A 15,216-nucleotide genomic window follows, 5' to 3' on the forward strand; every position below is an offset into this window, starting at 1 on the left:
CTATAAAAAAAACAAAAAATCAATCGATTTATCTTGATATTACTACTTCTCTTGTAAGTCGCCGTCTGGACCAATCTTTATGATTTGAATTAAAACGCAAATTTTCTAAATTACTAGTATCAAATTTCCAATAACTATTTTTCTCAAATTTATAGCCATCTGGAGGCTGAACACAACTCATACTTCCCGTAATAGAAGAATCATCATATAATAACTCTCTTAATCCTTCTTCTGCTGGTGTAGATTCTTTGTTAGGTGGTAATGCATAAGGATTTGATGAATAATATGTAATTTTCCCATTCTCTTGATCTGTTTTTAATGTAAATTCAAATATTTCGACAAAAATGATTTTCTTTGGAATTTCAGGGGGTATATAGTTATAATCTATCCAATTGTATATAAAATCGTAATTCAAAAAAAAACTTGAATGTTTTAACTGATTTTTTTTATATTCTTCAATTAAAACTTTAACTGCTTTCTGTATATTAACATTTCTAGATAAAATTAAAGCCCAACCAAGTAAGAGAAATATTAAACGCAAAGGTATCCAGTGAGAAAATAATATTAAAAAAAGAGATATAACGACACACAAAAAAAAAACTGTTGAACTTACTTTTTCATCATGAAAACTAGTGTATTTTAGAAGAAAATTTGATATTGTATCGTAAAAACGTGTATAATCAGACATAGAATTCTTTTATATTTAGTAATGATATTAAAAATATAATGAATTACTTGAATATTTCTCATATCAATAGTAAAATCTCTACCTTCAGCATTCTTTCCATTTGTTTGAGACTTTTTAGCAAGCATAATTTCCTTATTTAAAAAAGATGAGTTAGAATCAGGATAACGAGCTTCATAAGATGGCAAAAGAAGCCCAAAAATAAATACTGTTGTTGGAATTACAAGAACCAAAGATGGATTTATACATATTATCGTATATATACACATAAAAGAAAGCGTTTTGGAAGGAATTTCCCATTGAAATATTGATGCTAATATGTCTCGAGTTTGAAATATAATCCCAACTCTAGACTATTAAATAATGTGAATATTATCCAATAGTAATTACCTAGAAGAGAGTTTTCTAAAGTTTTGCGTCAAAATATGCAAAGAAAAAGGAGTTGGAATAGATTCTTCATCATTAAGTGTAATTTGGGGTGAAAGATTATCTCCTTTTGGTGAGTTTAAAGCAAGAGATGATGCTATCGCTGATACAAATGCATCTTGAATTGTAGTTGAAGGGTTAGACGACTTATCCTCCATCTCTAAATAATTTGTCTAGGTTTAATCATAAGGTTCGATAAGGATTTATGCAAGACTGAACGTTTTTTTTAAATTAAATTTAAAAATAAATTATAGCAAAAAACATATAAACTATATATATATATATACTTAAATGTTGGATTTCCTTTAAAAACCCAACATGTATATCATGATTCAGTTTCCATTTTTTTATGAAGTTTTTCTTGAACTTTTTGACGTTTTTCTTCAGATGAAATTTTTGGTTTTTTATAAATAGAATATTCTGCCTTATAATCTCTTTTGTTTTCTTTATGAGCTAACATTGGATTTTCCCGAATCTAGAAAATCAGTCACTTTCTAATTATGTTAAACAAATAGAAAAAACCTTGCGATGTGCTTCAGCATACAACTCTTCAAGTTGATCACAATCGATACCATCAGAAATTAAACCAGAAAATTGTTTTTTATATCTTTCTTCGTCATCTTCTAAAAGCATGCTCATATATTCAGAAACATGCCCTCCAAAAATATATTTTCGAAGGACTTCTGGATCTAATTCTTTGGTTTCAATATCATAGCCAGGAAAACGACTTTCTGAATGAGGAATATTAATACCTCCATCACTAGCACCTTTTAATGCGGCAAAAACCCTACTTCCTGTTGATGTACGCTTCAAACCAACATCTAAAAACACTTTAAAAGGACGTGGACAACCATCAATTGGCTCTGTAACTGACACTGTTCCATCAGGATCCACTACTCCTTCATATTTATCAGCAAGCCCTAATTTTGTTAAGGCCCTTCTGGCAACTAACAATCCAGTAGCATATGCAGCAGACCAATTCGTTAATCCATGTTTAATACCATAGTTTGGCAATTCATGAGAATATGCTGAAGTAAACACAAAATCCCCCTGAACTCTAGCATAAACAATTTGACATATAATATCTTTATTAGTAAATCTCACAACAAGACGATATTTAGGGGCTGTACAATTTTTCAGAAAACGAATAAACGAATAAATAGCTTACTATTGTATTTATTTTTTGCCTGCATAACAAGCCTCTTACGTGCATAATAGTCTGTTTTCCCCTCACGCCGCCGGCGATATTTAGTCTGATACCGACTAAAATAAGCTTTATTTTTGACTTGTTTCATAAAAGCCTAAAATAAATATAAGCATCTTTATAAAAGAATCCTTTAATAAATAATAAATCATTCAAAATGCAATAAAAACAATCAACCACTTATTGCTCTAAGAAACAGTTAGCAACTAAAAAACAAAAGTATTGCAAAAGAGTGTCAGATAGGGACGAAAGACATTCAGTATAACTCAATTCATAATATAATACAAACTTTTGATCAGACTATTTTTTTAAATACACATCATTCACACTCTTCTTTGCAAATCAAGTGTCTTTTTCTTACCTTTTCTTAATTAATTTTTTTTAAAAATAATTTATAAGAATAACACTTCTTAATCATTTTACATTATCTTATTTACTCAAATCCCTTTTCAAACCAAGCATTTATACTTAAAAAAGCATAGCAAAATCTTACAAAATTGATCGTATTTATTACAATTCTTAATGTTTTCTTACCATTTTTAAAAAATATTAAATAGAACTCAAATCAACCGTCTCATCGCTAATAAATTTTTGCAATTAGGGTTAACCCTTTCTGAGAATTATTTTCATCCAATTAATAAAAATATACATAAAACACTTTGTTTTGTAGTACGAGAGATGAAAAAGAGTTCAAATTTTCGTTCAATTTATCTTTGTTTTATTTTTCCCATCTTCATAATTACTATTTTCTATATTATTTTATATAGCCTATAAATTTATATTTAATAAGTTAACATTAAACATAAGAAACTTGATATTGAAATCTTTTTATATTAGCTTTTTTATATTAAATTTTTTGTAGATGGAGTAATTCATATCTAACGATTCCACGTATGTTTACGTCTATCAATCTTAAAATTATTTTATAAATAAAACTATGATCAAGAGAAGAAAAAGTTTAAGATGATAGGTGTCTTTTCTTTTAGAAATTGTTTAGATTTATTCTTTTTATGATATTTTTAAGAAATTCTTTTTATATCAAATGAGTACATCTCAAAATTCTTTATATACATACAACTTGAATAAATTAGTTTTTGACGTTTATGATTCAGAAGAAACAATATTGAAAAGCCTTGAAGGAACGGCCTCCTTTGATTCGAATAATATTAATGAACAGTTAAAAAAATTGCATTTAAATTCTGAAAAAACAAAAAAATTACCAGAAGAATCAATATTAAAAGATTTATCAAAAATAGAAACAAGTTTTTCTTCAGATGAAATTTTATTATTGAAGAATTTGGATAAAAGTTATGATAGTCAATTAAATGAACATGAATGGCTCAATATTCATCTTTTAAACAATGACCTTGAAATTAATAACACGTCGAAAACTAAGTTATTACAGAAAAATATAAACTTAGAAGATGGTACAATAGATTCTAGTTTATTATCATTTTCTTCTATTGTTGATTGTTATTCTGCAAATGATTATAAAGGTAGTATTTTATATTTAGCTAATATTACTAAAATAACTTAAAGATAATATCCTTATTGAGGAAGTAAGCTTTTTAAAGGAGTATACTCAAGAAAATGATAGGTAGTTATTTAGATTATAGCATTGTTTAGATTTCTAATAAAAAATAGCATAAAACATAACATATTGCATACAACTTTAAATGAATCTTGTAAATCTTCTGCTACAAGCGATACTGAAAATTGTATAGAAATCTTTAGCCCAAGTCTTCATAATTCTTTAAAAAGTTCAACTATTTCAGATACGGATTTTAAAAAATCAGTTAATTCAGATTCTTTTCATTTAATAGAAAATCCTAATTTATTTCCTCAAGTTATGGCTCCATCAGACAATAAAGTTAATATGCAGGCTCAATTACAAAACACTAAGTCATCTATAATCAAATCTTTGAAATACCGTCATATTCGGGGAACATCTGGTTTAAGTACTAAAATAATATCATCTAAACTTTGCTGTATCAAAAAAACAAGTAGTTCATCTTTAAACAGTAAAAATACGGATATTTCATATTCTATAGAAAATATTCAAACAAAATTACCTTTAATATCGCAAAAAAAGGTCATTTCAGATAATGTTTCTACTATCTATCCAACATCTAAAAATATTCTTAATTCTAAAAATCCTAAAATGCAAATTCTTGAAAATGGAAATGCTTCATCTATGAGTCTTGAATCTATTCAAAAAAATATTAGTGAAAACTTTTACACACTTTCAAAAAAAAAGTTTAATACGAAATCAAAATGCCGACAGGATAATTTTAAAACTGTTAATGTTTTTCCATTAAATATTTCTGATTCGTTAACATCAACGATTAAAAAAAATACTTCTACTATTTCATGTGAAAATAAATGCGAAAAGAATACTTCTAAATTTTTGCCAAAATCATTATCCAGATCATCTACTTTATCAAGGCTTAGTTTCAAGAAAAATAAAGATGTAAAAAATGGACATTCTATTCATACACAAATCCCTCTTCCTTCTGAAGGTTTGAAGGTACATTTTTCTAAAGACGTTCATATGGAATATAATAATAAAAATATCTCTCAAGGACAATCAAATTCATATTGTAATTCTAAGAATATTAATTTCTCAAAAAAAGTTCAAACTAGAAGGTTATTTTATCTATTTTTCAATTGTTTTTAACTTAAATTAGTTTTTTACCTAAATTGAAATCTAATCATAAATGTTTAGAAAAAAAAACAAAAACAGGCAATATATCCCCTCTTCCGAAGTTAGATTTATTAAAAGTAACACCAGTGTTTGATTCATTACATGAAATATTTAAAATACCTCCTAAAGAAGTTGCTTTAAGTTCTGACAAGGAATTATGTTATCCATTAAAACAGAATTCTAAAGTTCAATCTTCATACAATGTTGAATCAGATGAAAATATAACAAAATTGAAACTAAATCCTAATACATTATATATTGATGATTTTGATAATGATATAATAAAAGACGAGTTTTGTAAATTGAAATTTAAAAAACAAAAGTTTCAAAAAGATGAAAGACTTTCAGATTTTTTATATAATGATAAAAATATAAAATTAGGAAAAAAAGGAAGTCTTATAGATTTTAATGATATTAAATCATTTCATTATTCATCATTAACCCTTTATGAAATTGGTGAAATTAATGATTATATAGGATCTATTTATTTTATTGGTCGTCCAAAAGTAAAAAAAAATGATTTTTCTACTCATTTTTGTGATAATAATTCTGGATGTGATGATGATAGAGGAGATTATGTTGTTATTATAGGTGATCATATTGCTTATCGTTATGAAATTTGCAGCATTCTTGGTAAAGGAAGTTTTGGTCAAGTTGTTAAATGTTTCGATCATAAAACAGGACAGGCAGTTGCCATTAAAATTATTCGTAATAAAAAAAGATTTCATGTTCAAGCATTGACTGAAATAAAAATACTTAAACAATTATCTAAATGGGTAAATATTGAACATATATATATATTTATAGTAATCAAAGCATATCAGGACCCAAATGATAGTTATTCTTTTATAAAATATATTGACCATTTTTATTTTCGTGAACATTTATGTATTGTTATGGAATTGTTAGATTTGAACTTATATGAGTTAATAAGAATAAATGGCTTTAAAGGATTTTCTCTTTCAATGATCAGATGGTTTGTTACTGTTTTATTAAAAAATTATATATTCTTATAGTTTTAGTTTTACAAAACAATTGCTTCAAAATTTAGTTTTTTTTAAAGAACATGGAATTATTCATTGTGATTTAAAACCAGAAAATATTTTATTATGTTCAGAACTTAAACCTAATATTAAGATAATTGATTTCGGAAGTAGCTGTTTTGAAAATGAAAAAAGTAAAATTTATCTATAATTAAAATATAAATTTATGTTTTTTAGTTTATACATATATTCAATCCAGATTTTATAGATCTCCCGAAGTTATTTTAGGTCTAGATTATGGAATATCAATTGATATATGGAGTTTAGGTTGTATTTTAGCAGAATTATATACCGGACATCCTATATTTCCAGGAGAAGATGAACATGAACAACTTGCATGTATAATGGAAGTTCTTGGTTTTCCTGAAAGTTGTTTGATAGAAAAAAGTACCCGGAAAAAAATATTTTTTGGTATAATAATTCTTTTATTTAGAAATATTACTTATTTTTTTAGATTCTTTAGGAAATCCTCATTCTACTATATTTTCAAAAGGGAAGCGAAGATCTCCTTCTTCGAAAACACTTTCTCAAGCAGTCAAATGTAATGATATAGTTTTTCTCGATTTTTTGTCTCAATGTTTATTATGGAACCCAGAAGATCGTTTAACTCCTGAAAAAGCGCTTAAGCATAAATTTATAACGAAAGAGTATCTTGTATAATTTAAATGGTTATGTTTTTTTTTTTAAAATTATTTTTGATTTTTAAATACAAATGCTTTTAAAATAAAGTATTATTGATCTTAAAAGCATGTTTAATTGTACGGTTTTTAATTTTCTAGAGTAATATTTTCATGAATTTTTATTATTAAATTTTGTATATTAAAAATTCATGTACATTATTGCTTTATCATTTGTCTAATGCTTTAAAAGAATTTATTCGTTTATTTCTAAAAGATAAAATATCGACAAATTAAAACCTTGTAAGAAATGTTTGAAATTTTTGTTTTATCTTAGATATTTATATTTTTTAATCTAAGTTTAAGATCTTAATATTCTATTTGGATTATTTTATTATTTTCTATTATTCTATAGGATTTATTTTCTAAATATAATATTTATTAATATCGACAATATATTTATAAAAAATAAAATACTAATATTTAAAACCCAATATTTATCAAAAAATATAAATAATTCACTAATGAATTTACATATCAAAATTAAACCACAATATTAGAATAATCTATCTACTCCATGTGTTTTTTTCATTTTCAGTGTTTTTATATATAAGACTCGTTTTCTGTTTCTTAAAATATTCATTCTTACAAGAATCATCATATCTTCTTTTAAAAGATCTAGAAGACTTATAACTAGATTTGCTTCCGCTACCAACATTAATATTTACAGAAGGTGGAGTAGCAAATCCAAAACTCTAAAGAAATTAATATAATTAAATTTAAATATAGTGTTAATTTACTTTTGCTACTTTAGCAAGATCAAGGTTATTAACATCGAATATTGATTTTAAAGCATATGAAGAATACGCTTGCAAATAACTTCTATAACCATCTTTTGCAGATCTGTTTAGATAATAATTTTTTGAAATTAATTTCTCTAGCTAAAAAAATTAAATATTTTTTTCAATAATTGACCTTACCTGTAATTGAATGTTTGCTAATTTACTAAATTCATATTCATTTAATGAAACTTTTGCAGCTTTAAGATATCTTAAAAATCCTAATTCACTAGGTACAAGAAACATAAGACTTCTTCCTTTTCCTTTAGTTCCTCTAGCAGTACGTCCAACACGATGCTATTATATGTTATTTATCAAATAAATGAAAATAAAAATATTACAATATAATCTCTTGGATCATCAGGAGGATCATATTGAATAATCCAATCTACAGCGGGAATATCTAGACCTCTTGCAGCTACATCAGTACATATAAGAATTCCTTGTTTTGCATTAGAAAATTCAAAAAATGTATTAGTTCTTTTTTGCTGTTTTTGTTTTCCCTAAAACTAGTCAAAAAATAATAAAATATATTAATGTATACATGAAGGTCCAGGACAGGAATATCAATATAGTTTAATAATTCAGAATGATATTTTACAGAATTACAACTCGAAAAAAATACAATAATCTTTTTTTTAAGGTTACGTTTGAGAAAAGTAAAAAGAAGTAAAAAACGTTTGTCACTATCACAAACAACATAACCTTGTTCAAGACCATCCACTGTCGAATTTTTTTTATCAGAATCCACATTAATATAAAGAGGCCCAGGTCGTAGTGATATTCTAGCAAGATCTTCAACTTTCGTTGTTTGTGTTGCTGAAAATAGCATAGATTGTCTGTTTTCTAGTAAAACTATATATATATATATATATACAAAATAAAAAATACCGCTAGGAAGTATTTTAATAATTTGACGCATTTCATCTTCAAATCCAATTTCAAGTATACGGTCTGCTTCATCAATAATAAGTGCCTTTAAATTTTTATAAACAAATCCTTTTGTATTTTGTAAATGATCCAAAAGGCGCCCAGGTGTTGCTATTAAAAGATTAACACCTTTCTCCAATTTTTCAACCTCTGCACGCCTATTAGCACCCCCAATTACAACGCCAAATGTTTGACTATGATATTTTAAAAGATCATTAACTACACCAAATATTTGTAATGCAAGTTCACGAGTAGGCGATATTACAATAATGCCAGTACCTAAAACAGACGTGTAAAAATATATATCATATGAAAAAATGGAAAAAACCATTTCTAGGCTTAAATTTCAAAAAATACAGAATTTCAATTGCTGGAATCAAAAATGCCAACGTTTTCCCACTTCCTGTTTTTGCAGCACCAAGAACATCTTTGCCTGCCATTAAAATAGGTATTGTACGTGCTTGAACTTCTGTCATTTTAGAAAAACCCATTTCTGCTAGTGCTTTAGCTGTAGGTTTTGAAAGTGAAAGATCAGAAAACATAACAGGGTTTGATGAATTTAATGTTACTGCAGCATCAGGAGCTACTGTAGAAGCAGGAGTCAACTGTTCCTTTGATAATGGAACATTTGATGAAATAACTGAATCCACTGCATTAACTGACGTCTGGTCTACTGTTTTAGATATCGATTTAGATACGGTATTTTCATTTGCTAAGCCATTAGAGCGGGTTTTATGCTGTTTAGATGACCGAGCCATCATCAATAATAAAAAAGAACTATAAATAAGCCTTAAAGGCTCTATTAAACTGACAAATTATTAATAAATAAATGTGATTTTATTTCGACAATCATTGTCTGAGTTAAAATCGAACTCGATAACATTAATAAAAATATTTACGCATATAATACGATGCATAAACGCATATAATCCATCTACTAATCTATAAACTAAAAGAAAATCATGTTTATCTCGTTTTTTTTCACAAATATATCTTTAATAAAAAAATAGATTATCTGAAATAGTATTCGTAAGCTGTTTATGGTTTAATAAACATGATCTATTTCAATTAGTTATATATATGTAAGATATTTGACATAGATTTACAAGACAGGTTTACAGAGAAAATGAATGGAATATATGCGTTGATATACTTTAAAATCTAAATTTTATGGGCGTTTGTATATTACAATAACTTCTTTGAAATACATTATCGTACGCATACGATATATATATATGAGTTATATATGCATCATATACGAACTATATATATGTGGTATATATATATATATACGGATTATATAGGGAACATATATTTAAAATGTTTTTTCCGTCTTGAGAAGTATGAGTATATTAAAATTCTCTACAAAGCCTAAGTTTTAATGAAAAGTTGTTTTTTGCTATATATTAATAATACAAAATTTAATTTTCGATATCTATAAGTGCTAAAGGGATATTTCAGACTTTCCAATATAAAAACAGGGAAAATATAAGTTTTTAGATGAAAGATAAATTATTTTCATAGTTTTTAGGGCTTAACCCTCTTTTTCTTGAGACGCGACTAATTTTAATATTGAAGTTCGTGTTTCGTTATTTCGTATCTTTAATAAATAATGTATTATTCACGATTTTAAAAAAGCAGGTAGAAAAGTACTTTTACGGAAATCGAGTTGCATCAATTCCTAAGTAAAAAAGCATAAAATTCAAAAAGAATTCTTATTTAACACTTAAATGCTATTTTATTAATAAGAATAAGCTCTTTTGAAGTTCTATATGCATAGTAGAATCATTGGGAAAAGCAATTCTATTTGTTTTTGGACTTTTTGGTAAAAAATATTGGATTCTTTGGGTACATACATAAAGATTATCATTGCATATATAAGACAAAGTGGTCATTTTTGTGATTTTTTTGAGAAAAATGAGGTTTTTTGCTTTTGGATGGATAGGATTAGTCCTTCTTTGGAATAATATCAATACTCGCGTTTATGCTAGACGAGGAATTGGCACACAATCTTTATCTACATGTATGGAAAATTCAGGATTAATAGCAACAATATTTCGAATTACATACTATCCAGATATGGAAAAAGTAGTATACCGTGTTGATGGGATGACCTCAATTGAAGGTGAAGTTCTAGGTGTGTAATATATTGTTGACGATTTTTCTCAAGAACTCTAACAATGTTATATTTAGTTAACGTTGTTATAGTGGCATATGGAATACAAGTATTAAATAGAACTATTGATCCATGCATTCTTAAAATACCGAATCTTTGTTATTTACAGCCTGGACCTCTTACGCAAATTGAAGGAGAAAGCGATGTTCCTCTTGATATTTCATCACATATTCCCGGTATTCTTGATTTTTAAATACTTTATTCAATATTTTTATGGGTTTTAGGCGTTGTATATGCTATTCCAGATATTGATGCAATCGTTAAAATTACAATTTATGATAAATATACAGGAGAACTTAAAGCATGTGTTCAAGTTACAATGACAAATATGATGACTGTAAATGTTAAAGCAGTTGGATGGATATCTGGTCTTATTGCATTATCTGCACTTATCGTAAGTGCAATTGCATCTGAAAATGGGAATTTTAATACTGCTCATCATATTGCAACAAATACATTTGCTCTTTTTAGTTATTTTCAAGGTCAGGCTATTTTTGGTATGATGTCTGCAAAAATGCCACCTATTGTGCGTTCATGGACTCAAAATTTTCAATGGACAATGGGGATTATTAATTTGGAATTTATGCAGAAAATTTTTACTTGGTATATTAAATCTACTGGAGGAGCACCTATTTTCCATCATTATCCTTCATTCAAACATTCAATTTTTGTTGAAAAACGGAGTTTTGTTTCTCTCGAAAAGCGTGCTTCAGATACTGTTAAAAATATTGTCTTTCGTGGTATAAATCGTGTCTCTTATAATGAAGGAATTGAAACTACGAACTTATTTATGACCAGCTTTTCTTTTTTTCTTATTATGATTTTCACAATAGTACTAGGGTTTGCATTGTTTAGAATTTTTCTTCATTATTCTCCAAAAACTCATTGGATACGTCAAGAACGTTTTTTTGGTTTCAAAAACGAATGGAAGGATCTTTTAAAAGGTGCTATGTATAGATTAGTAAGAATCCTGATATATTTTTTTTAAAAAAGATTAATCTTTAAAGTTGCTTATTGGATATCCTCAGTTATCTCTTCTTTGTACATGGGAATTGGTCTCTCGTGATTCTATTGGTGCAATAATTTATGCCGTTTTGACACTAATAATAGCAACAACTTTACTAGTTTATGCTGCCTACCGAGTTATTATTTTAGCACGTCGTTCTCTTAAATTTCATAAAACAGCTGCATATATTTTGTACTCTGATTCTAAAGTTTTGACTAAATGGGGTTCTTTATATATACAATTTTCAGCATCTGCATATTACTTTACTGTTCCTCTTTTATTTTTCATTTTATTACGATCAATTTTTATAGCATTATCTCAAGGCAATCCTCTTGTTCAAGCAATAGCATTTTTTATCATTCAATTAGCATACTTCTTTTTGATTGTTTATATTCGTCCCTTCCTAGATAGAAAAACGAATATTTTTAGTGCTACTGTTGCAGCAATTAATCTACTGAATAGTGTTTTTGTACTTATTTTTGCAAATGAATCATATATATATGTAATATTTCTTATTTTTATTTTAAACTAATTTTCTTAGGATATGATTGTTGCTATTTTTGGGATAATATTTTTTCTTGTTAACTGCGCTTTTGCTCTTGTCTTACTTATTCTTCTTATTATAGTGTCGATATATGCTATTGTTTCGGAGAATCCAGATATTCTTCATGAACAAATGGAAGACGATAGATCAGAATTTATTAAAAGTAAGACTAATTTTTCTTCTGATGTTGAACTTAACTTATCAAAACAAACTAATGGATTATATTTTAAAGAAATGTCCAAGATAAAAGATCCATTATCTTCATATGATGGATCTTATTCTTCGATAAATAAAACAAATAATGCTAATTTTGATGAATCTATAAATTATATACCTTCTCATGATCTTATAGCTAGTTATATATCACAAAATTCTTTAGCTGCTCCACCTCGGCCTCCTTTTAAGTCAAATATGAGATCTAGTAATGATTCTTTAGTAAAAGATCATCAGACCAACAGAAAAAATAACGATTATGAATATGCATCTTATGGTGGATCTAATATGAATTCATATTTACCTACTTATAAACCACCTTCAACTATTCAAAAGTTGCATTTTAATCATCATGATTCTCGTGGCATATCATTTCTAGATTCACAACCTCAACAATATATTCCAGGAGCACCTAAAAAGACACGAAATTATGGGTTATATCACAATGCATATACTAATAAAACAGTATGAATGACTAGATGAATTATGATTAATAATTTCATAACATTTAATGAATTGATTTGAAATAAGGTTACATTATTTTTTATAATAAATTTTAAATATATTCTAAACTATCGTCTACATTAATATTATCCCTTTCTAAAAAAATCCAATAATTTTTAAATTAAAATAATTTAAAATTAATAAAAATGAATACAATAGATGAGAATTTAATGTATGTTGACCCTCTTTATTCGCAAAGTTTGTATTAATTAATTAGATTATTTATTGATTCATGTTTTGAAGAAGAACTTTATTACTCAGGTCTTGAAATTCTTGATGTTGTTTTGATGCCAAAAAAAAATGAAAATTTAGAGTTTATTCCTTTTTTACCTGAAAAATATTTGCGCGTTCTAATGAATCTTATTATACAAAAAAGTCACGAAAATTATCATATTTCTCAAAAAGCAGCACAGCTTGTACATAGAATAATTTATTCAAAAAAATTATACAGGAATGAATTGAATACTCAATGGTTTTGGATGTTTTCTCATAATAAGCGTTCTCAAAGATCTAAAAGACAAGATAATGATATAAATACTGACTATTTAGATATGCAAGATAATATGCAATTGAATCTTACAAAGTCTATTTTTTCTAAATTTTCAAACATCTGGGAACTTGTTCAGCAATGTTTTAATGAATCATCCCCATATTTATATGTATTTTTGGACTGTATCATAACTATCCTAGAAATGGATTGGAAAGAGTATTCCGAACAAGGTTTAATTTGAAAAACCAAAAAAAACAATCTATATTAGTCTAATATTCTTGTAGAATTTGAGAAAGAATTAGAAAAAACATTGCTTATGAATTCTTTTAAAAATGATAATAAAGAAAAACCAGACATTAAGCAAATCTTAACAGCTATATTTAATAATATAGAATCAGAAGAATATAAATGTCCATTATCTTCTAATATAGTAGAATTACCAGATGAAAAAAAAACAAGTTCAGTAAAATCTATAGAAAGTATGATGCTAAGAAAACGATTTTTGTATTTGGTAAATTATTAATATTTTTAAGGTTTTTTAAGAATTGTTTAGATATATGATGCAGTATGTAGTTTACCAACGTATTTTAATCAATTTAATTTTGAAAACGAATTGTCTATTTATTTAAAAAATTTGGAGATAGATAAGTTTATTTTTTATTTTTCAGTATTTATTTAAGATTATCAAAATTAACCTAATTTATATTATAGAATGCAATTCCTCCATCTTTAAAAATAAATTTATGTCATTTACTACTTGTAAAGTATTCTATTCATTCGAAATTAAGTAAACATTTTTCGGAATTATCTATAGACATGTTAAGATTGTGGCCAACAATTGCTTCTCAAGCAAAGTTAAGGTTACCAGAAAAAGCAAAGTATAGTTTCTTACTTCAATTGATGTTAAAACATGTTTATAAAAATCATGTATCAAAAAAACCTACTCAAGAGGAGAAACAAGCTATAGAAATTGCGAAAAACAATAGGGTTTCACTATTCAATGAGGAAATTAAAAAAATAAGGGAAAAAAATAAAATAACAGATAATGTCTTACATATACAAAATATTTTTGAACATAGTGAATACGTTATAAGCCTTATTTTAAAAAAGAAACTACAGAATTAAAAATCTTATAGAACTAAAAAAAATTTTTACAGAAATTTTAAAATGACTTTTAAAAAATTAATTTAATAAATAATAAATCGTAAACAGATTTATTAATTTTACAATATAAAACAGTTTGAGCCCTTTTTAGTTGAAACTATAAACTAATGTTGATTTTTTAGAATTGGAAAAAACACTTCTCAACTTTCGAAATTACTTCTATATTACTCTAATTAAAATCCTAAGTAATATAAAATTCCTCAGGGCTCTACCGGGAATTGAACCCGGGACCTCCGCTATTCATGTCAAGAGAGACGACCCGAAAGCGGAATCTTACTACTAGACCATAGAGCCGTTTAGCACGAATGGTTTTCTTTAGCGAATATAAATCATTAAGATTAGAGTTTTTAATTTTTTAGACATTATTTAGCTTAAAATTATAAACGTTAGATTTCGCTAACTATTTTTAGTTTTTAAAACTATTTACTACGCACTATTAAATTGTAGCTAATTTTAGTACATGTGATTTTCTCAAACCAACATCAAATTAACTTTTTAAAAAGTAATAACCCAACTTCTAGAACAGTATTTATCAAGATTTTAACTTTTTTAATATAATAGCTTATTACATTTTTATTAAAAAGAAATACATATTTTAAGTTTTAATAGGTCTTTTTTTATATCTTTGTTTTTTATTTTAGTTATTAACATCTATTTTTTGTATCAACCAT

At 26.3% G+C, this 15,216-nt stretch overlaps 6 protein-coding genes and 1 non-coding gene across 7 annotated transcripts; 3 read left to right on the top strand and 4 right to left on the bottom strand.

Annotated features, from left to right (window-relative positions):
* Positions 1-13: 13 nt before the first annotated feature.
* Positions 14-1,317, bottom strand: T551_03585 (uncharacterized protein). The gene is made up of 3 exons (XM_018375848.1): positions 1,076-1,317; positions 736-1,033; positions 14-694 (listed from the first exon to the last, which is right to left on the bottom strand). The coding sequence occupies exons 1-3, from the start codon at positions 1,267-1,269 to the stop codon at positions 29-31; spliced, it is 1,158 nt and encodes a 385-aa protein (XP_018227989.1). The 5' UTR covers positions 1,270-1,317; the 3' UTR covers positions 14-28.
* A 119-nt stretch (positions 1,318-1,436) lies between these two features.
* Positions 1,437-2,406, bottom strand: T551_03586 (uncharacterized protein; the record flags this gene model as incomplete). Its single annotated transcript, XM_018375849.1, has 3 exons — positions 1,437-1,586; positions 1,634-2,235; positions 2,280-2,406. The coding sequence occupies 3 exons, from the start codon at positions 2,404-2,406 to the stop codon at positions 1,437-1,439; spliced, it is 879 nt and encodes a 292-aa protein (XP_018227990.1).
* A 951-nt stretch (positions 2,407-3,357) lies between these two features.
* On the top strand, positions 3,358-6,722 carry T551_03587 (uncharacterized protein; the record flags this gene model as incomplete). The annotated part of the gene is made up of 8 exons (XM_018375850.1): positions 3,358-3,811; positions 3,855-3,912; positions 3,960-4,961; positions 5,003-5,795; positions 5,844-5,995; positions 6,042-6,196; positions 6,240-6,473; positions 6,517-6,722. 8 exons carry the CDS (start codon positions 3,358-3,360, stop codon positions 6,720-6,722), a joined length of 3,054 nt encoding a protein of 1,017 aa, XP_018227991.1.
* Positions 6,723-7,245: 523 nt separating this feature from the next.
* T551_03588 (ATP-dependent RNA helicase HAS1) lies at positions 7,246-9,209 on the bottom strand (the record flags this gene model as incomplete). The annotated part of the gene is made up of 7 exons (XM_018375851.1): positions 7,246-7,434; positions 7,480-7,620; positions 7,660-7,815; positions 7,860-8,021; positions 8,063-8,364; positions 8,410-8,727; positions 8,777-9,209. The coding sequence occupies 7 exons, from the start codon at positions 9,207-9,209 to the stop codon at positions 7,246-7,248; spliced, it is 1,701 nt and encodes a 566-aa protein (XP_018227992.1).
* Positions 9,210-10,365: 1,156 nt separating this feature from the next.
* T551_03589 (uncharacterized protein) lies at positions 10,366-12,858 on the top strand (the record flags this gene model as incomplete). Its single annotated transcript, XM_018375852.1, has 5 exons — positions 10,366-10,585; positions 10,642-10,800; positions 10,849-11,585; positions 11,632-12,132; positions 12,172-12,858. The coding sequence occupies 5 exons, from the start codon at positions 10,366-10,368 to the stop codon at positions 12,856-12,858; spliced, it is 2,304 nt and encodes a 767-aa protein (XP_018227993.1).
* A 179-nt stretch (positions 12,859-13,037) lies between these two features.
* T551_03590 (uncharacterized protein) lies at positions 13,038-14,506 on the top strand (the record flags this gene model as incomplete). Its single annotated transcript, XM_018375853.1, has 5 exons — positions 13,038-13,063; positions 13,109-13,611; positions 13,666-13,892; positions 13,935-14,048; positions 14,093-14,506. 5 exons carry the CDS (start codon positions 13,038-13,040, stop codon positions 14,504-14,506), a joined length of 1,284 nt encoding a protein of 427 aa, XP_018227994.1.
* A 242-nt stretch (positions 14,507-14,748) lies between these two features.
* T551_05049 lies at positions 14,749-14,839 on the bottom strand. Its single transcript has one exon. It is a non-coding gene; the product is annotated as a tRNA-Pro (tRNA).
* Positions 14,840-15,216: the final 377 nt, after the last annotated feature.

Source organism: Pneumocystis jirovecii (genome assembly GCF_001477535.1).
Source record: "Pneumocystis jirovecii RU7 chromosome Unknown supercont1.18, whole genome shotgun sequence".
In the NCBI taxonomy this organism is placed as follows: domain Eukaryota; kingdom Fungi; phylum Ascomycota; class Pneumocystomycetes; order Pneumocystales; family Pneumocystaceae; genus Pneumocystis; species Pneumocystis jirovecii.